Here is a 22,693-nt window from a genome sequence, read left to right as displayed (position 1 = left end):
TGCTGTTCTACAAATAGAATGATCTGACGAGGTCCTAACCATCAACACCTGTTTCTTTGATCATTTATGCACAAGAGTGTAGCTCATTTTAAGCAAAGAAGATGAAAATGTGTCAACTTTGCCAGTCTGAGGGTTGGATTAATCTCACCTATCTTTAGCTGTCTGTGCACAAGGTGTCCACGCTAAACTTACCATTAAATATCCCTCTCTGTTCCACCAAGGGAGTTAGACACCTTCAGGAGTGATTGATCCAGTGCTTCCTACGTGCCAATTTTGGAAAGTGAAGAATTGCAGTCTTGAGGTTATTTACCTCCTTGGTTTAGAAGGAATCTAGAAATCTAACTTAAATGAGCCGCCTAACTTCTAGGTGGCTGAGATTAGGTGAAATCTACCTTAAATGGCAAAATTAGCAAAAGTATCAAAGACTGTTTCTTAAGGTTAAAACCCCTATGCCCAACTTTTTTTTTAGCATACAGGTTTTTTTGTTCCCTTAAATATTTTGAGCATGTGTCATTTATCCTTGTTAAAATATCACCCAGTCCATTCAGTATATGTCATATGATGGCACTGTGAGACAAAGATGTCCTCCTACACGAAGGATCAAACAGAACTTTCTGATGAATTTTTTTCTTTTTTGGGTGTCAGTGGAGAGGAGGCTGGGAAAAATCCTCCACTGCTATGTGGGCTTGCTTGAATGATTAGCTCTTTTTTCAATGCCTGAACACACAGATTCACATAGTAATTAAATTCCTGCTGTGGAAATTACTATTCAAAGAAAATAATAAAAAAATGTTTTTGAGTAAATGCTATGTCAGCAATGAAATGCAGCATTTTATTGGTGAGGGAGAAGCAGCTTATGAAGAAGCACATTAACATTAATGTCTCTGAATCTTAGGGGAAGGATAAAGGACTTATTCTTCTGTTCAGCAACTTTAGAAATTTCCATTTACACGGTTTATATCCCCCCTCCCCAGTAAATCATTTCAGGTCAGATGTTTTCTTACAGTCAACCCACATCCTCTTCTAACCTAGACACTGAGCAATGCCATAGTGAATTCATGTGATACCTCAGGACAGAATTTGCGCCAAAAAACCTTGCCCCAGTATAAACTTTCCTTTAGTGCTGGAACGAATGAGCCCCTGAAACTAGTCTGAATCTTTGGTTTTGATTTTTACTTCACCTAGTTCTACTTCATACTGCTGATGAAGACTCACAGGGGTATAATTTTTCATCATAGGGTATGAAATATAGAATCATGGAATAAAGGCAGTTGCAAGGAACCTGTGGAGGTCATCTAATCCAACCACTATTCAAAGCAGGGCTAACTTAGATCATAGTGGAAGAATTTAAGGGGAAAGGGAAAAGCAATTTCATCCTTCAAGTCTGAGGCTTCTTTATGTAGAAATGCTTCATAGCTCCTTGTTCCACATTCAGTAGAGATGTTTATATGCCAAGACCAGAGTCCAGGGATGTACATATGTAATGTGCATCACACTGGTTATAATTTAATTGTATGTCTTTTACACAAACCACATGATTACTTTTCCCAAGAACTATTTAAAACAGTTTTAGTGATCCCAATGAATTCGATCTTTGTTAGTTTATTATTGTCTTTTTCATTGTCCTTGTATAATTTTCTGTGTCTTTTTCTTCAGACAGGTTGAATAAGTCTAAGTCTATGAATAAGAAATCTAGGAAATTCTCATTAGAAAAAAGCTAAGTGTTAATTTCTCCAAATGTTGTTCAAATATGGGGGAAATATATCCTGTAGTTTAGTTCTGTAGAACACCTTGTGAAATTCAAAGTGATCTAAATTTTCTTCTGAGCAGGTCTGTTCCTTGGCAACAATTCTGTGGTGAGCTGTACTGTCATATGTCCCTTTCCAGAAAGACACTGTGATATTTTTAAATCTGTCTAAGAATACAGATAACCCACACACTAAAGCATATGTCAGGGCATAGCTGTCAGTCCTGTCAACTTGCAGTTCTTTGAAGGAGCAGAAAGGCACATTGACTCACCAGTGTGTGGCCCTGATTTTAGAGCTCTGAGCTCTGTAGAGTCTATTTTGCGTTAATACATTTTACAAATAGATGTCCCTGTGTAAGGCATATATTGAGATTCAGAGATAGCACTGTTGTAGAAGCTGCTACAAAATATTAGAGCAGATAATGTCTTAGACAATTTGGCACATTCAGTTTGAAAGGATCTGGCAGTGCATCACAGACTAATAGCTAAGACAGTCTGCAAGAGGTGACTTTCTTTTTTCTGAAGGGGACTACGAGGACAGAAGGAAGAAGGTCCTTACTGAAACACAGAGCATCACTTCATATGTTAGGGCATAAAGTGAGGAGTGCTTTATTATTTGTCTGAGAAATGGTAGTGTACAGATATCCACGTACATTATTGAAACTGATGTCCAAAGTCCTGACCCAACAGAACAGTTCCTATTGTATTTAAATATTTTCCTGACTTGAGACATCCATGTGCCTGGAAATATTTCCATACAGCTAATGCCCTGTATCAGCCCTGAGCTCTGCTACCAACTCAGCACAAAGTCTTGAGCAGCTGCCAGTCAGTCACATTATTAAGGCTTGAAATGCTCCAGGCTGCCTCAGTGGGGGATTACTTCTGCCTGTGGTTGCTTTCCAAACTGTGTCACCTACTTCCCAGCCTGCCCTCACTTCTTCAGCTCAGGGTCTGTGTAAGGCAGGCAGTTCTGTGAAAATGAATATCGGGTCCTTCTGGCTGCAGTTAATCTGTGAGGCAATTTAAGACTTCTCCTTCTAGCATGGGAGTATGTTTTTCAGAGTGTGAGATCTGTTTATTAAGGTCCTTCTCTTTGTGTGTGTGGTGGGAAGAATGTGTACAGCTACCACTCCCATGAAATATTATCGTAGTTCATATTTGAAGGAGCAGCTGTGAACAACAAACACCTTTGATCTACAAAAAGGATTTCTTTTGGCTCAGGAAATCCCTGAACTAAAAATTACTGGTTGAGGAAAGAGAATTTTGGGGATGAACATGTATTTTTGCCCTGTGCTTATCCAAAGACAGGTTACATGTACCTTTGGTTTGAATTGGAAAGTCTGCTTGCATGTTATAACATCAACTACTCTTTACTGGCAGACAAAAAGAAAGGTAGCCACAGACTCTTCTTTTTCCTATTCTGCCTTTCAATACTGTCCACAAAAAGCCTTTTCTTTTCAACTCAGGAATCATTCTTCACTGTCATGTCCTTATGCAATTCTTCGTGCTGTCATCTATCAGGAAAGATGTATCTGATATCTCCTTTCTCTTCACTCTGAATTAAAGATGGGTTATGCTTTTTAAAATAGATTTGTAAGCCCTTAACCAAGATTGCAGATACTTTTGCACAGCAACATGTACATAAGAAGCTTGAAGAATAATTAAAAAAACAGTTCATTTTCCTTTCAGGAATCATTAGTTTGAACCATTGTTTTGTGGTCTAATTAATAAAGGAAGTATTTTTAAGTCTTGTAATGCAGTGTCTCAGTTTTGACTGAAGGGAAATAGGGGTTTTAATGTGTTCTCTTGGTTATCAACATGCAAACATATATTGGTCAAAATCTTAGATTTTGAGGAGCTTTTGTAAAATGTTCTTGAGGAGATAAGTGCTACTTATCAGACTGTAAAATGGTGTCTTTCCACTTGCATTTTAATGTCAGAGTTTTTTTCCTTGAAAATTATGTGGGGAAATGAGAGGGAAAGGAGAATGCATTTTTCAGTGGGGTTTCAAAAGAGAAAAAGCTCAAGAGCTTTGAACTAAAGCAAATTACTGGATTTGCTTATTGTGAACGTACTGATTAACAGAAAAAGCTATTAAGGAATAAATTAGCAATGATGAAATTTACTTCAGGTATGCCACTGCATCCCTTTACTCTTTATAAAATATTTGTGCCTCTTCACCATAAAGTGAGTGTAGATGGGTTGTGAGTTTTCAGTGTTGCATTTACGTTCATCTCACTTGAAATAGGCTTTATTTTGATGGAAGATTACCATTTTCAGTATGGTGACTCAGAAGACATTGGGGCTGTTGGAAGTGATGGAAACTGCACAGCAGGTAAAACCAAACCAAATCAAAACCAAATCAAAACCAAACCCAGCACTTTTACCTATAAAAAAAGAAAAAACATGCTTTGGCAATGAGGAGTTGTAAAGGGGTAACACACAACTCTTCTAAGATTCAATACGTCAGAAAAGCACATTAACAGCATGTTCAGTTCAGAAAAACAAAATATTTATATGTTGATCATCCCTGTTCCTGTTTGTTCTTGACTTTTCTCTCTCAGTCCAGTCTGAACTGTCAATCCTCATTGATAACCACTTCTGGCACGTTTCCCCAGCAGATGATGACCATAGCTCCAGTGCTCCTTATCTTTCCTTATGAACCTTCTTTATCTATCACTGTTATACAAAACCACTATCCTTCCTGTCACTCAGGTGTTAGCCATTTCTTCTCCCTGTGCCTTATCCTGTAGGCAATATCCAAATACTGCTACATTTTCTTTAAAATTTTTGGAAGCTTCTTTTCCTTTCCACATAGCTATATCTTTCCTCTTGTCCTCCATCGATCAGTGCAGGCTGCTTTTCTTTTACGCCTCTGACACTCACGTCAGCTTTTCTCCACCACAGTATTACCACAGCTGCTGCAAAGATCAAATTAATTAATCTTTCTTCTCCCTGTCATTTTCCACTCTAAATATTTCCATTGCAGCCAGTTCAAGTTGTTCCTCTTTATCTAAAAGGCCTCTTACAGGTCTCTTGCTCTTTTTCACACCTGTTCATGTTTCATTCCCCATTGTGCTTTCCAATATTCTGCTCTAGAAATGTCTTTTGCCTTTGTCCATCTCTTCACTGTTCCTTAACTATGGAGGTCTGGTGTTTTCTGGTTGTTTTTTTTTTTTTTTCATGGCTGTCTTCTCTTTGTGATAGTTTCCAAAGAGGTGTCTTTCCATTTGTGTGCATAATGCCTCTGAACTTTTGGTCTCAGTTATATGGTGCCCTTTTATCATTAGCCAAATAATTAAGGACAGATAAAGGAGCAGTCAGCACAGGTGAAGAGCATGCATTTTATTAAAAATGCTCAATTTAAGTGTAAGATAGTTAATATACATATAATATATATTACACATATTTAAAGGACATAAATGAATAAATATAGTTATGATAGGAAAATAATGCATCCTAGTGTTGCCACCTAATTTGCATTTCATATGTTATTAATAATCTTTAATGGTAACAGTTCTGGGAAAGCACTGATAAGGGCTGCATATAAAATATAGCTTAGGAACTATAACTATACACGTATAACTGTTATTATTGTTCTAAGTCAAGTTCTCTAGGCAGACTTTATTTTGCTGCAAAGTTAATGTGAGAGGTTGATGTGCCCCAATAAGTGTCTTGTTGCTAATAATTTGATCACACATTTTCTTCCTTGGTAAAAAAAAGCCTTAAACTGTTGACACAACACTTTTCAACTCAGTGAGGAAAAAAACAGAATAACTTATCTGCAGATGAAATAAAATCTTGAAAAGACATTTTTATGAAAAGCATATTTCACTAAAAAGTAATGTATGACCAATATAAGGGTTATTCTTGGTATAAGAAGACACACTAAGGAATACTTCATGGCAATAGCATCAGTGTTGAAGGCTTTTTCTTGTAGAGAACCATATAATGAAGCATAAGTGGAACTTTACTGCAAGCGTAATTGGTGTAATTTTGTCTTGTATCAGGCATTTCTCTGTATGGTTTAATGAGAAAACCTACCTTAACTTTCTTGCACCCAATGAAAACTTCAGTTTTTGACACTCTCATCGTTAGCTATATGTAGTTTAACCTGTGTTTGTGAGAACACCTACCTTTTTTATTGTAGGAGCATGTTTTTTAAAAAAATGAAAGATACTACAGACCACAAAATGTTACGTACTCAGCCAAACCAAGGGTTTTTAAAATCTCTGTAGATACACACTATATTAAATAGAAAAGGTGTTTCCTTTCTTCTTCTGTCTCATCCCTTCTGAAAGTCAGGCAGTTCACAGAAGATCTAACTTATGTCCTCCCGAGAGAAATTTTACATATCCACTTATTTTTGCTCCCAGCCTCATTTTTTCTGTAGAAGTTGGCATGGCTTTAGCTTCATTCACCTAACCTTGCAATGGAAAATCTTTGATATTAAGAGTGCTATATCAGCTTGTATTTTTTTCAGCAAGTCTGACAGTGTAACGTCTGCAACTGGTTTCCTTGGTACATGCAGAAAAGTCATAACCACAAAGGCCATTTCCCCAGTGTCTTTATGAGACAATCATGAGAAAAAATCTTGAAAGCATTTACTGTGTGATTGAGTTTTGGCTTCTTCAAGAGACCCTAAACTTTTTCTACTGTGCGTTTGGAAATCCTGATGGATTTGGAAATCCTTTGGAAGTCCTCTGTCACTGAAACACTGAATGATAAACTGTGTGGACATGTAAAAAGAAGCACTTTAAGAGTGAAAGTAGAAAAACCAACAACAACGACTTTAGCTTTCACTGCACATATTGCAAAATAAATTTTATTTTCTTAGTATGTTTTTTGCTACTGGATTTTCCTTCAGCTCTAATGTATTCTCTCATCTCCACTTTCTAACAGCAAAACTAAGCTAGTACTTTTTCTTATAGTTTCAATCTGGCCTTCACATGTGATTGAATGTACCCTAGAAGAGGACACAGCAAGTGGTTTATTTGTGATTCTTAAATAAATGTGCAGAGTAGTAGTGGAAAAAATAAGTAGTATTATCTCAGTTCTTAAAATTGTGTACAAAATAACTAATCCTTCTCCCATCTCACAAAAACAAGACATTATAAATAAGTTTTTTTATTATTTATTGAAAGCTGACAGCATACTTGCTGTTGTGTGATCAAGACTTTCTGCTCGTAGTCTTTTGCTGAGGGCAGGTGCTGACCTCACTAATATGCATGAGGGCTGTTTGCTCACTTCTTGAGTGCAGGCGCACTTTTTTTCACTGGAAATGAACAATGGAGTTTAAATGTATGTTGTGGCAAAGGCAGGAAATCTTCATGCCCCAAAATATGACCAAAATAATGTGGGTGTGATGGGTTTGCACAGATGTTCACAGCCAAAGCAAGTTTGTGCGTGCTTCACAGCCAAACAGGATAGAGTATTTGAAGGATTTCAGTAGCTGCCTTCCAAACTGTAGTAAAAGTTTGAAAGCTCAGTTAAATTCAAGTGCTATACATTCACAGATTTTTTTTTTTTAAATCCTAGTCTGTAATTAACAGCATTATTGTGAAGATTGAAGGTTTTATGTTGCCTGTGGAAATGTTGTGAGTAGTATCACATTGAATGCAGAACGACATGTTCTTAGGTTATGCATGGCCTTAATGTATAGCAGATATAATGGTATACGAATTGTCTGTGACACATAAGAGAGGAACAAAGTAAAAGAGTGCTTAGCTGCATGGTAAAAGTCTTGGACACATGGGAAGAACGATAGTCAGTGAAATAATGTGGGGTGCCACATGTTCATAGAACTTTATGGACACCAAGGTTATAAAATGCTGGCATTTGTCTTAACATAAAAAAAAATGCTAACAATGATTTTTTATTTATATTTGAGTAAATATGTATTGTGTTATTAAAAAAATAGGGATTGACAGACAAAAGCACAGTGTGATAACTGTGAATTGAGTAAGTCAAAGGATCATATGGGGTATAGTATTAGTTAAGTCACTCATTCAGACCTCATTAGACCCTCTGTTTTAGTAGCTGCTATTTATTTTCTTTGTGTTATCTCATGTTTTGCAGCAGTCCAGTTGCTATGAGTAAGAGTATCCTCACAAGATATAAATATCTTCATTTTTTTAATGTTATAAAGTTAACAAGAGAAAAAGACTTTCCTGTTTGTAAAAATTATTTTCTTGGCCAACACAATGCAGAATAAATCTTCTCTATTTGATTATTCACTCTGAAAGAAACTTGGATGGTGACTCCAAGCTTTACAGATCAATGTAATTGCCACATCTCAGTCAGTTATAGGGGGTGATTGCTAGAATAGTCACATGGTTTCTTTTAATTTATTCCTCCTTATTTTGGGGGGGATACAATTATTTTTAAAATCATTGGTCCCTTAATCTTCAGTATCTTCACCGTTGCAATATCTCTCAGTGTGACAAAGACCTTAGACCTTGAGGAGTTTGGAAGAAAAAAATACAAAGAAGATAAAAGTACCATATTCATTCACTCCACTTTACTACTTTCTGCCAGTTTGAGAAAATTTGAGTCTTACTTTAATGCTTGTGTTAGAAGTGGTGGAAAAAATAACCCTCTGTAATGTATCTATTTGTGTAATTAGATGGCTGATATTGCAGTAACTCTTGGTCATCCCATCCTGTTCTTGATTCCTGTTTTGACTGTTGTATTCTCCAGTAAACATGCACAGAAGAAGAAAATAGTTTTAGTAAAAAGATAACCATGTTTTTGTTTTTCTTTTTTTAACTGCATCTGATTTAAGCTAGAGGAATGGGAGAGCCTGTTTTCTTCCACTTCACTCTTTTCTTCTTTGGTTTTTATTTCTTTGAAAGGGTTACTGTGACTGGCTTGTAAGTAAGTGCTAATGACATTACTGTGGGGACCACAAGAGAGACAGACTGACATGGATCTCATGTTTTTCCAGATGAGGATAGGCATTCACTCAGGATCAGTGCTGGCCGGCGTTGTTGGTGTAAGAATGCCACGTTATTGTCTCTTTGGGAACAATGTCACCCTTGCAAGCAAGTTCGAGTCAGGAAGTCACCCACGCCGCATCAATGTCAGTCCAACCACATACCAGTAAGTCCTGTTAGCCTATTCATACTGCTTTTATTTAAGCCTGTTTTGAGTTTGATCTTGTAACATGCTCTGTCCTCAACACATGAACTTCAACAGAAAGTCGGAAGGGCACCAGGAAAAGTGGAAAGATGTGTTGCATGGGGCTGTCAGTCTTTCGTTTGCCATCAGAATGTGCAAAGAAGTCAGGCAGTGGAGGCAAGGAAGCAGAACAGGAGAGCCAACCATTCCTGCCTAAAATAATGTGTAACAGAAGAAGTGGGAGATATCTCCCATAGCACCATAATTTTATGCACTATTACGGCTTTAGGCCAAGGATTTGGGCTCTACCCACTAGACACAGTTCATGGAGAGAAGCACATTCTATTGGCTCAGAAGAAAGTCTTTGGTTTTGCCAGCAAGGCCAAGCTTTCAAAGAGTTTTTATGCTTTCTTGAAGACAAAATTTCTTATGTAGTCCTGTAAAGAAACACTTGATTTTCTTAATGTAAGAAAAAAGATTGAAAATTGCAAAGCATTATCCTTAGCTCTTTGAAGAAATTATGCAAATAGAGAGAAGGCTTGATTAAACCTGGTAAGGAGGAACAGCTCCTAAATAAAAAAGGTGTTCCTTATTGTTCAAATTTGACAGCTTGACTATTAGAATTTCTGCTGCTTGGGTTACTACTGATGTACTCACTTTTTTGGCAGGAGATCTCAATCTTACTCTTTTTCCAACATTCTATATCTGAAGTAGTTCTCTGAAGTACAGTTTTGCTCAGGTTTTGGGACTGTTTCTCTGTGGTAAATCTGTACGTGACTGCTCAAACAATACTGCTTTTCTTTTTTTTTCCTTATACAGAACTGTGAAACTCAATATTTATTTTTCCCCATACCTATCTATGTAAATTAAAGTTTTGAATGGAATTTCTTCATCAAAGAATTGAAGCATCTGGTATGCTAAAATATAAATCAGTCAGAAGTTAAAGGTTAAAAGTAATTAAAACTAGTGAATAAAATGGCATTCATCTGAAGAGCCCATTCACTCGAGATCAGATTTATAGAATGGAGCAAGTGTAGCTAATTGAACAAGAGACAGAAAAACTGAATAGACTTTTGATCATAAAGTGCACAGAAGCAGGTTCATACAGTTGTCTGGTAACATGCAAGAGAAACACAGACCCAACCTCCTATCAGGTATGGAAAACCTGTTCATTTAAATAAAAAGAAATTCAGTAAATACATAGGAAATCGCTGTTTGGAACTTGATGTCACTTGAAAAGAAACTGTCTTTGGGACCTTCCAGGTACAATGTTTTAGCTTTGGTTTCTCCTATCCACAGTCGTCCACTGTGGGATAGGAGAAACCCTCTAAGACATTGCTTGAAAAGTGAACACAAGATTGTTCACCAATTGTGTTCTGGTTTTGAAAACTTATGCAGTAGCAGGGCCTTTGGTGTTTATTTTACACAAACGGAGGTAAGTGATTCTGGCAAAATGCAACCAAGGCCCAGTGACAGGGACCTGAACTTTTCTTGTGCAGGAACAGTTCTTATAAAGGGATGTTCTCTAACCTGAGAAGGTCTTTGAGATATTCTGAAAGTGCAGTCCATACTTTTTCAGAAGAGAGATCTTAGTGCTTCACAAATGTGGTTCAGGGATCTGATTCCACTCAGGGCTATGGTGTTGCTCAAGTTTGTGTCCCTGAGAACAGAAATTGGAAGCTAGACAGTTTCATATTATTTTAAGAAAAATACAGTTGGAAATATAAGTAGTGAGTGCTAGTGGGGCCAATGATGCACAAAACTCTTTTCTTGGCATGCTGAAGCCAGAGTCACTTTCAGTGTGCCAGTGCCAGTTCTGTTGGTTTTGGTTATGAGCTTGATACGGCACCTTTTCTGTGAGACAACAGATTTGTGGTCGTTGTTGAGCAACCTGATCTGAGTCGAATTTTCTCACCCTGTATATCTTCCAGGTTGAATCAAAAAGGGGTCTACAATTTTTTTCACTTCCCTTTAATCCTAGGAATCCAGTAGGAATAGGACCATTTCAGGATAGCCAGACTTTCACCTTATATGATCATCATGTCGGGGCTTATCTTCCAGAAAGTTACAAATTTAGACTGTTGCTTTCAAAAAGAGAAGATAATAGAAAAGTGACTGACGATGCAGTAATGCCAGAACATAAAAATGCAAAACAAAACACAACAAAATACAGAATTATTGGTATTTGTTATCTGCATTATTGTACTATGTAAAAAATCTTCTGCTATGTGCTGAACAAATTCAGGACTCGATTCAGAGAACTTCCAAGTGCAAGTAACAGGCTAGACACATGGTTACAGGTAAAGGAAGTAGAAATGGCAAAAAAATACATGTTGGAATGAAAGGCAGTTATTGAAGATGAATGGGTAAAAGTAATGATGAAAAGGCTAGGAACTAGTTTATTTTACATGCTTCAGAAATTATATGAGAAAATAAAATGAATGTGCGTGGGGTCACTTAGAAAGGCTATTTCAAACCATACCTTCTGGCATGGTTGAAAGCATGAGAACAGAGAGGGAAGAAGTCAAGAAATAACACGGCTGACACAGTGGCCAGGAGAGACTGCAATTACAAAATACTCTATAGGCCAGAATCATTCAGAGCTTCTGAAGGTGATCTGGGACGTTTGAACATAATATACTGGTGCTATCCAAATAAACAAGTAGTGATCTGATGCATCTGCATATAACTTTTCTTAAATATAATTTGCATGGATATATAATTTGCTGTGTACAAATAAAGTGATTCATTGCAAACTGAAATGTCTTTATAGTTGACCTTATATGGCATCAAATGCCTCTATTTGATAATACTGTACTGCTGTGTACTCAGATAATATTTTTATTATCTAAGAAGCAATGTTTTCCAAAGCAGATAATTCTGCAATCAGTATAAAAATAACAGAATTTTCAATTAATTAAAACTACTGGCATTTATCATTACATGTTTGTGTCTACCATGCCCCCGATGAAAATTCTGATACAAGTTTTGTGCTTACAAAGCATGCAGATACTGGAAACATGTTTAATACTTATCAGCTTTCATTTTACAGTACGTATTATGCATTAGAAAGCATCATCAGCATTCAAATTATAATCACACTTCAGAATGCCTATTATTGGTTTCAGATGCTTCCCTGCAAGCCCATAATCTGCCTATGTAAGAATCAGAGTCTAAAATTATAAGATGTGATGTTGCCTAGCAGCAGCAGTGAACCTGGGGCAGCCTTGCCAGTTCCACCTGCCTGGGCAGAGCTCTGCAGTTTGAAACAGCACCTTTTACAAAGGTGGCCTTTGAATCTATTGGGGATAAGAGCTCACTTCTGTTCAAAATATCTTAGAATCATAGAATGGTTTGGGTTGGAAGGGACCTTAAAGATCACCTGGTTCCAACCCTGCTGCCGCGGTCAGGGACACCTTCCACTAGACCAGGTTGCTCACAGCCCCATCGAACCTGGCCTTGCACACTTCCAGGGATGCGGCATCCACAGCTTCTCTGGGTAACCTGTTCCAGTGCCTCATCACCCTCATAATGAAGAATTTCTTCCTTATATCTAATCTGAATCTAGCCACTTTCAGTTTAAAGACACTACCCCTTGTTCTATCACTATGCTCCCTTGTAAAAAGTTCCTCTCCAGCTTTCTTGTAGACCCCCTTCAGGTACTGGAAGGCTGCTATAAGATCTCCCTGGAGCCTTCTCTTCTCCAGGCTGAACAACCCCAGCTCTCTCAGCCTGTCTTCATAGGAGAGGTGCTCCGGCCCTCTGATCATCTTTGTGTCCCTCCTCTGGACTCGCTCCAACAGGTCCATGTGTTTCTTATGTTGGGGGCCCCAGAGCTGAACGCAGTACTCCGGGGGGGTCTCATGAGAGCGGAGTAGGGGGGCAGAATCACCTCCCTTGACCTGCTGGTCACACTTCTTTACATGCAGCCCAGGATACAGTTGGCTTTCTGTGCTGTGAGCACACATTGCTGGGTCATGTTGAGCTTCTCATCAACCAACACCCCCAAGTCCTTTTCGTCAGGGCTGCTCTCAATCCATTCCCCACCCAGCCTGTATTTGTGCTTGGGATTGCCCTGACCCATGTGCAGGACCTTGCACTTGGCCTTGTTGAATTTCATGAGGTTCGCACGGGCCCACCTCTCAAGCCTGTCAAGGTCTCTCTGGATGGCACCCCTACCCGCCAGTGTGTCAACCACACCGCAACAGCCTGGTGTCATTGGCAAACTTGCTGAGGGCACACTCAATCCCACTGTCCATGTTGCCAACAAAGATGTTAAACAGCGCTAGTCCCAATACTGACCCCTGAGGAGCGCCAGTCGTCACTGGTCTCCACTTGGACATTGAGCTGTTGATCACAACTCTTTGAGTGCAGCCATGCAGCGAATTCCTTATCCACCCAGTTGTCCATCCATCAGATCCCTTTCTCTCCAATTTAGAGACAAGGATGCAGTGTGGGACAGTGTCAAATGCTTTGCACAAGTCCAAGTAGATGATGTCAGTTGCTCCTCCCTTACCCACCAATGCTGTAACCCCATCATAGAAGGCCACCAAATTTATCAGGCACGATTTGCCCTTAGTGAAGCCATGTTGGCTGGCACCAGTCACCCCCTTGTTTTCCAGGTACCTTAGCATAGTTTCCCAAAGGATCTGCTCCATGATCTTGCCGGGCAAGATCATGTTCTCTTGACTCAGGCAGGTCTTTTGACTGAAGGATTACAGGGGTTCATTTCATTTGCTTTGAATCACTGAGCATTGTAAAATGAAAGCACTGGAACAGCACTGATAAAACTTCCAGTGAAACACGTGGAAACTGGAGAGGGAGCAGAGGATCCCAGACTGATCCATGTTTAAACATGTGGCCAGGAAGAAACAGGAGAAGAATAACACATTCTCCGATCCTTCAGTAAAGTGGCAAATCCAGCTCAAGGTTTATTTAATTCATCAACATTATCCTGAATTGAATAAAATCACCCCATTTTCCATACTCAGGAAGGAAGCACAACGATATCTATGAGACTCTTCTTCAGCACAGAAGAGACATTAAATATTTTTTAATTCTTTGTTTCAGCCTTGAATAATGACGTTTATCAGATATTAATATAATATACGTACGTTCATCCTGTTTCCCTAATAGTATTACAATGTAATGCCTTGGGATCTCTAAGCACTTATCAAAAGCAGGTAAACGTAATTGTTGCTATTTGTCAAGTAACTGTATTTAAAAATGAATTATCTTTTTCCTCTTCTCTCCACCCCTGGTCTTTTCCAGCATGTATTTCCCTTACGGAGAAGGTGCTTCTGGCATCAAGTGTCAGGTACAGATAGTTTCCATTATCACATGCTGGGCAATACAACTGGGACCTGAGCTTAGGCAAAGATGAACAGCCTGTATCCCACATCCTTATCTGATTTAGGAGAGAGAGCAACCAAGCGTACCTCCTCATTGAGCTGGGTGAGGTCACTGCTGGGTCACCTGCCTAAATTGCCCCTCAGTCTTTAAAATAGATAAAAACTACAGAATTTGAATAGGATTTTAGCAGTTATCTTACAGAATGTTGTATGGAAGAAGTTATACTTTTAGATAATGAAGAAGGATGTATATACATCTCTATCAGGATTTTAAATTAAAATTATGCATTTCTAGAAACTCCTTACAGATTTTTATTTTCATCAAATTCTTTTTCCTACAGGTTATATCTATATCCACATCTACATCTATATCTATATTTTTCTGCCTCATATGGACAAACAAATGGGTTGGCTCTCCAAGAGCCTTTTCAGATTATTTTAAATTTTATTTCTGAGCATCCTTTAAAAAATGTTTCTTTTTACATTGGTCAATTCACCACATATGCTTTCATGAGACATATTGGTGGACAGGCAATTTAGTTATGGACAGAAAGGGAACACAGCTTATACATGGACACAAAAAATTGTTAGTCTAATTAAAAAGTATTAAAGTCTAGTCAAAATGCACTGGTTTATTCTTGTTTTTCTGTTCCTGGTGTCATCTGCTTCCATGAGGCTGCACCCCCGTAGTCACTGTGATTTGTGATCCTGGGGCCTCTGCTGTCTGCCCGTGCTTGTGCTTCGTGACACTACATTTTTATTAAAGATTCATAGATAGTTCATTCTACACAGAATAACTCCATGTTAGGTCACTGTCAATTAGTTAACAGTATATGTTACACCACAGTTCCACACAGCTAAACTAAAGCTGAAACATGTTTAGGCAATAGTCATCTGACTGCTAGGCAACTGCTAAAACTACAAAAAGCTCAAGCCTAGATAAATCCTGACAAGTCCTCAGGCCCGCACTGTTAGATCAGTGCAAAGCCTGGGGCCTTTTACTAGTGATGGCCCAATCCTATTCACTGAGCCTAATTCCCTAATGTCCCAAACAGAGAGCAGAGACCCACTACTCCTTCTGCTTAGGTGAGTGAGAAATAAAAGTATTAAAGGTCAGTGATAGACACTCACCGTGCTGAGCTGCATGTGATATACAATATATTGTATTAAAAAATCATGGCTGGTCCTTCGATCTGTAATGAAGGAAAAACACCAATACACAAACTTCCATAGTTTAAAAAATAATGAAGTACAATGTGAAATTAATTAGATCCAGACATGGTCAGGTTTTTTTCAGTCTCCTGGTCTTCCTCGCATATATAGTAAATGAGGGAGAAGTTCAAAGCTACTAAAATTTAGGACCAAGTGCACTACTTTTTGGCATTACAATAGCAAATTCGTATCTTTATACAGTATATTTTATGAGCAGCCTACCAGTATTTCTAATGAGTGCCATAATAATTTATCATCTGAATTCATATGGAAACAAATGAGCTTTTCTTTTGTTGATAGGTATCCCTGTGAAAGGTAATATTTATGGAAGACTGACCTGGCCACCTTGCTTTTCTTGGTGCATGCTATATTTAGGAAGGCAGTGCATATTTTCACTTATTGTAGTGCATTGTATTTCTTTGAGAAATATTGTTCAAATTTTCATCTATACAAAACAATTTTCCTAAAAGAAGTTTACATTGCAGTTCAGTTCGGAGTGGGTGCTTTTTTTAACTCTGATTCAGCAAATTGCCAAATCTTATCATAACATGACTTGTCTTTAGGGTACGTGGAAATTCATTATACAGAGGTTAAAATGTATATATAGGCAAAACCAAAGCTGAATAAATATTTGGCTGTTGTTAATACCTTACTTGAATATTACATTCCTGTTGCATAGTTTATTAAAGCAGCAAATACTAGAATTAATTTCATATCTAATTAGATGAGCATGTGTTTGAAAGTTATTATATAATACGTATTATATATACATATATATATCAGTTTATGGCACTTATCTCAGGAACTCTGATGTAAAGTATATCCACTGTACATTTTGTGGAGGGCCTGAGGAAGACAGAGGGGAGCAAACCGTGCAGGCAGGTGGAGATGCTGTACTTTGTTCTGGGAGGGCTGATACTCCTGAACTGCTCCTGCAGTCAGGGCACAACGAGTGGCAAGCCTGGCAAGCAAGAGGAGGAGCCTGGCCGAGGACGAGCTTCGTCACCGCTGCTTGCTCCTTGCTCTCTGTTGACTCTGGAAGGATTGGGCTTGACTGCATGGCCTGAAGGTGACTTCTAAGACAAGCCTGGTGCAAAGGGCGAGAGGAGACAGGCCCCTGAGCACTATAAACTATGCAGTGTTCCAGGCTCCTGCAGCTGAACAAACCTGCTGGCATTTTCTGGGATGTGCAAAGTTTGTAGCAACCTGTGCTAGCCGTGGCCAGCAAGCACTAGTCACAGCAGTGGGGAGGAGGTTTCAAAGGTTTCCAGACACTGTACGGGCAATGTGTCCTCTGAAGCCCTCACGGTGGAAAGTATTAGAGCATGCTGAAGCTAGGTGAGCACTTCCTCAGCACTGCTGTTTCTCAAAGCAGCTACAGTTGAGTTAGCACATGTGGTAATCATTTATTCCTTTAGCTGTGGAAATATAGTTCTCAGGGAAGATCATCTTTTCTATTTCCGAAGGAGTTGCTCTTTTGCGTTTCCAAAGGAGTTGCTACTCCAGGCTGCTAAGTGGCTGCTCCTCTCAATCTTATTCCTCTCTTTGGACAGATCCTTCAGTTTGTGACTGTATCTTGTTTGGGAATTAATGGAGCAGGTTAGCCCGCTTTTCACAAAAAAAAAAATCATAAAATGTTTGCAGCCGTCCTTCCTGCTGAGCCTGAGGACAAGCACAGTGGGTTTTTTGTATGAGTATTAATTAATCTTCACAGCTTCCAGTGATAAGTACAAAGGTCTGACATCTCTGAGAGATGGAGAGATACAGAGGTGAAATTGCTTTCCAATGGGCACAGGGAGAGTAAGACTCATTGTGGCAAGCATGCACTGAGCATAGAGGGCCTTGCAACAAATAATTCTGTAGTAACAAATCTTTGTTAGTTCATTTTCTGAATATAGGAACTCACTGATGTAGATGTGACTGTTTCTTGCCAAAATAGTTTGAAGTATAATTACCCTATCATTTTATCTATGCAAAAAAGAGCTACAGCTTTTAAAAGCTTCTTCAAGGTTCCCACTAAGTATGATCCCAATTTTCATTCACACACAGACCTCCTGACCTTGAAATGCTTCTTGTTTCCACCAGGAAATAGCCACATTTTCTGTTTCCAAACTGACACCTTTCTTTTTTTCTTTAAATGAAGGAAATGAAAATGAAAAAATAAATGGGATAATTCTCAGATACCATCTCTTTTTGTCTGAAAGCAACAGCATTTCCATCAGGGAAGGGACAGAACAAGAATTTAAACAGTTCTGGAAGATTTCAGATTAGGAAGGGAAGCTCTCAAAGTCAATCAACTACAAATCAGTGTTTAAGAAATTCTTCCTCCCCTGGAACATCAACAAAGAAGACAATCTGAGGGCAGCCCTAGTTCCAGGCAATTTATAGGAATGCTTGAGTAGCCTGACCCTCACATTTTAAGCACTGAATTGTAAATTATATATCCATCAACTTGAGTGGAACTCAGAATTTTGAACCTGTGAATAACCTACTATAAAAATATCCTTTGCAATAGTGCTCTTAAGGGAAATACACAGCAGTGATGCAGGAAATACAGCTGAGAGAAATCCTTTGGAATATTTTCAGACTAGTTGTTATATGCATATTCCTGAACTGCGGAGGCTGTGTAACTTCAACTTAAGCTCTGTGACTATGGGACAATCTGGGGACATTTTATGTAGAGTTTAAGCCACCATATAATTTCCTGAAGGCGAAGAATAGATTGTGCTCTCAGGATAGACAGTGCTTTCAAACCTTCAGACCAGGCAATCTGACTTGGTCACAACAAAATGCTCTGAGAATGGCCCACAAGGTGAGACAAACAACCAGAACTGGGTGCCAACAGCCAGGAAACCTTCCAGACCAGAAGGTTTTACACTGTCTCTTCCCCTGAGCCAGAGGGGAAACGCAAAAACTGATTTTGCACCTGGGACATGACAGCCCTGGATGTACACAGACTGGGAAATGAGAGGCTGGAGAGCAGCCCTGCAGAGAGGGATCTGGGGGTTCTGGTCGACGGCAAGTTGAACATGAGCCAACAGTGCGCCCTGGCAGCCAGGGGCGCCAACCGTGTCCTGGGGTGCGTCAAGCACTGTGTTGCTAGCCGGTCGAGGGAGGTGATGGTCCTGCTCTACTCGGCACTGGTGCGGCCTCATCTTGAGTGCTGTGTGCAGTTTTGGGCCCCACAGTACAAAAAAGATACGAAGCTACTAGAGAGCGTGCAGAGGAGAGCCACAAAGATGGTGAAGGGTTTAGAGGGGAAGCCGTATGAGGAGCGGCTGAAGTCACTTGGTCTGTTCAGCCTGGAGAAGAGAAGACTGAGGGGAGACCTCATCACGGTCTACAGCTTCCTCACAAGGGGAAGAGGAGGGGCAGGCACTGATCTCTTCTCCCTGATGACCAATGATAGGACCCGAGGGAACGGCAGGAAGATATCCAGGGGAGGCTTAGGTTGGACATTAGGAAAAGGTTCTTCACCCAGAGAGTGGTGGAGCACTGGAACAGGCTCCCCCGGGAGGCAGTCACGGTGCCAAGCCTGCCAACATTCAAGAAGCATTTGGACAATGCCCTCAGACATATGGTGTGAATTTTGGGGTTGTCCTATGCAGGGACAGGAGTTGGACTCAATGATCCTTGTGGGTCCCTTCCAACTCAGGACACTGTGTAGCTTGGCCTTGCCCATGCTGAGGATCTGCACTATTCATTTTGCTGCTTGGCAGAAGTATCTTTTGGGGTTCTTTGTACCCGTGAAAAGGAAGACACGAAACTTAGAAAGGGCTGTAATCTGGGCCATGGCCATCAACTGCTACTGTTTTCTTTTTAACATCATGAATGGCCTAAATATGAGAGGGAAGATTCCTGCAGAAAAATGTCCTCACTGATAACCACCAAGGATTAGCAGATAGCTTATTTCTTTAGTGTATACACAAAGCTGTAAGAAATCAGAGGCAATTTCTGAACCATGATCTCATTCTCAGCCTGGGAAACCAAGTGTCAGGACCAATAGATTTAAGTAATCTGAAGAACCTGTTCTTTAGGAGAATGCTAACAAGAGGCTATTTTTGTTGTGATTAAAGTCTTTCTAATAGTATTATTACAAGAGCCAGCAAATATTTTTTTTTCTTAAAAGTATAAACTAAAGTAAGTAGGATAGAATATGATCATAAGTAGCTTCCATTAGCATTTGGTAAAGGTTTCCTGCCATGCTTGCTTGGGAGCTGAAACGTTATCCCTATAAAGGTCAGCTAGACAATTTCTGACGATAAGAAACTGATTCAAACAGTGCAGCTAATATAGGGATGTGGAGTCTATCACAAGCTACAGTAGTGGAGGAATTTCCCAGGGACTAATTGGTTAGTCACCCATCACTCCTGGCACCTTTGATACTCTCAGAGCATTTCATTGCAACCAAGTTACAATTCACAAAACAGGTGAAAATAAGGCCTTTAATTAATGTCTTTCACTTTTGTTCTATGAGGAAAATAGTGTGAAATAGAAACTAAACTCAGTGCCAGCCCTGCACTGAATCAAAGAATATATATATATATTTTACAGTTTCAGACTTGTATAACTGTCATTACAATTAGATAATGTTAGGCTCTGAGAAGGAAAACATTGATTTTTAGCAATGCCAGATGCTCCATAGTGAATAGTCATTTTGGGGAAGAATGACTGCAGTGAAAGCTTAGAGATTTAGCTCATGGAGTTCTAAGAGTTCAACTGTTGCTTGCTGAAATCTAGTTTGGGAAGCAGCAAGTAGTTATTTCAGTGTATTAAGCCTGTAGTTTTAAACCACAAAATATTTACCTCAAGTATTGCACAGATAAAAAGTGAGAAGCTTCTCTGTAGAGTACTCTGCAAACTCTCATGCAGTTTAGAAAAGATTACAATATTTTGATCATAAAGTTGACAGTTTGGAAAATAGCTTATGACATTCAAACCACATGCCAAACAAAGACCACCATATAAGTTCAAAGGCAAGAACATTGTTGTATTTATAACCAACTCATTATTTAAAAGCTGTGAAAAAAAATACCTTTATATTTCAATGAGTTCACACAGATTGTCTCAGCCAAAACCCATGAAAAATATTCAGTAAAGGAAGTGCCATTACATGTGCTGAGAATCCTGGAAAATTCTCCTGGCAACAGGATTCCTTCGTTCATTTACTTCCCAGAAATCAGCTTTAGAGACATTAAATAAACAACCTATTACAAAATCCACTGAAGCTAATAAAGTTTTTTCCACTGATGTTTTTGAGCTTCAAATAAGATTAATTGAGAGAAAGAATAAATATCTTCCGAGGGGAAAAGACGAAGACTGCTTTCGTATATCCAGCTGTGCTCAGAATTTACCATTATCTCAAAACTGCTCTTTTCAATGCTGCAAGGGACTGAGTACCCCTAACTTAATTTGCTGGAAACAAAAAGAAAATGTGTATAGTTATTTTCTTTATTTTACAAGTCCAACTAGTTTCAGGTAAGATACTTGGTAAAGAGGCCCTAAACTTTCAGATGTAGCCAGACAGAGATTTCTCCACTATGGAGGAAGATGACAAATGGCAAAAGGCAGTACAGTCAGGTCTGTGATGTTGTACCACTTGTATGGGCATGCCTGGAGGATGGCTTCATGGCTCCTGTGAACTTGTATCCCTTTTTGACCCCAACCAGGTGGCGGAGATTAAACCCATGGGCACTTTTGAGGAATGATGTCAGATTTGATTCTAGTTTTTGTTGAAGCTGGATTTGCTGTATTTGAACCTAATTTATGAAATACAATACTACTGAGTATGAGAAGGGCACAAACTGACCCACCTGTGAGAGCTCATTCATTTCTGTACAACTGGCCAGACTGGAGTGTTTTAAGTGAGCCAAATGATATATAATGGATAATGATCGTTATGAATTTGGTTCCCTTTCTGGTACATGACTTTCTGAATGCTGACACTGATTTTCAGAGACTGTGTTTATTTGGGCTATCTCCTCAGCTGATCTCAATCAACAGAGCTCCTTGAAGTCGATGATGCTAAGTTAATAAATATCAGCTAAGGATCCCAGGTTAGGATTTTTGTAGATGTTACATAATACTTTTAACTAATTTTTTATCTGGAACAACATAGGATCGATCTCTTCCAAAGAGGTGTTTCTGGACTGTGTTTTATAGGTTTTTTTATCCCTCTGTTTTGTTTTTTTTCCTAGGCTTTTGAAAAAGGAAGAAAATTTTATTTTTATCCCTCGTTCCCGTGAAGAGCTTCCAGAAAACTTTCCAAAGGAAATTCCTGGGATCTGTTACTTCCTCGAGGTCAGCAGTGGTCAGAAGCCGCCAAAACCCTCCATCACATCTGCCAGAGTGAGAAAGGTTTCTTACAACATTGGCACCATGTTCCTCCGGGAGACTAGCCTATGAGGGCTGCTGCAGATCAAAGACTCGTCAAAAAAGCACAAGCCCAGAACTGGGTCATGACAGGGGAGTTGGAGGTTCTTTCTATTTCACTGCCTTGTTCTGAACAAGCAGTAAAAGCTCCATGTAATGTCAGGCAATAATCATTTTAAAAGGTCGGTGACTGCTGTCAGTAAACAAAGTGGAGATGATAGGGAAAAAAAAATTAAACAACGTACTTCCACTTCCAGAGGAAATTCTTTCATAAACTTCAGTCTGGCCCCTCTATGACAAACAAAAACAAACAAAACAAAACAAAAAAAAAAACAGCTGTCAAATTAGAGGTTGGTTTTGTTTTGTGCAGAAAGGATGATGGTTCTCTGTAGATTTGCACCAGCTAAGCAGAATTGAGAGTCAGTTCTGATTATGCATTCCTACGTTTAATGTGTTCTTCAGTAAGGTAATGATGTTTTTTAACTTTATGAACAAACATTTCATACATATACTGTAGACCTGTTGTAACCTTCCTGGCAGGAGGAATTATAATTCAATACAAATATTGTAGGAATTTTACCTATTTTTATACATATTTCACTTTCTGGACAATTACATTCCACATACTGTAAGCTGAGTGAGTTTAGATAGCTTTTCAGAAGAAGCTACTGTATATTTCATACATTCTACCTATCAAACCTTATTGTTATACAAATGGGAAGAAGTCATTTTTTTGACTTTTTTGGCAACAAAAATATCGCTATTTTACAGTAAAAAACACTTCGGTAAATCTCTTTACCTGAAGTTTATGCTAAAGCTTTAGATGAGCATTGTCTTGCTTATATAAAGTAATGTTCAGTATTTGTCCTACAGTGCTGTATGTCCAGTCCTT

The 22,693-nt window shown here is 38.9% G+C and overlaps 1 protein-coding gene across 1 annotated transcript in view; it reads left to right on the top strand.

The window, feature by feature from the left end:
- GUCY1A2 (guanylate cyclase 1 soluble subunit alpha 2) overlaps window positions 1–22,443 on the top strand; it is a 146,515-nt gene extending 124,072 nt beyond the window's left edge. Inside the window, exons 5-6 of the mRNA XM_082304504.1 lie at window positions 8,694–8,848; window positions 21,627–22,443. Coding sequence (XP_082160630.1) covers window positions 8,694–8,848; window positions 21,627–21,834 — 363 coding nt within the window. The 3' untranslated portion in view covers window positions 21,835–22,443. The remainder of the gene's footprint in view (window positions 1–8,693; window positions 8,849–21,626) is intronic.
- The last annotated feature ends 250 nt before the right edge of the window (window positions 22,444–22,693 follow it).

Source organism: Platalea leucorodia (genome assembly GCF_965183815.1).
Source record: "Platalea leucorodia genome assembly, chromosome: 2".
Classification (NCBI taxonomy): domain Eukaryota; kingdom Metazoa; phylum Chordata; class Aves; order Pelecaniformes; family Threskiornithidae; genus Platalea; species Platalea leucorodia.
Note: the sequence above shows the minus strand (reverse complement) of the source record. Positions and strands in the feature narration are given on the sequence as shown.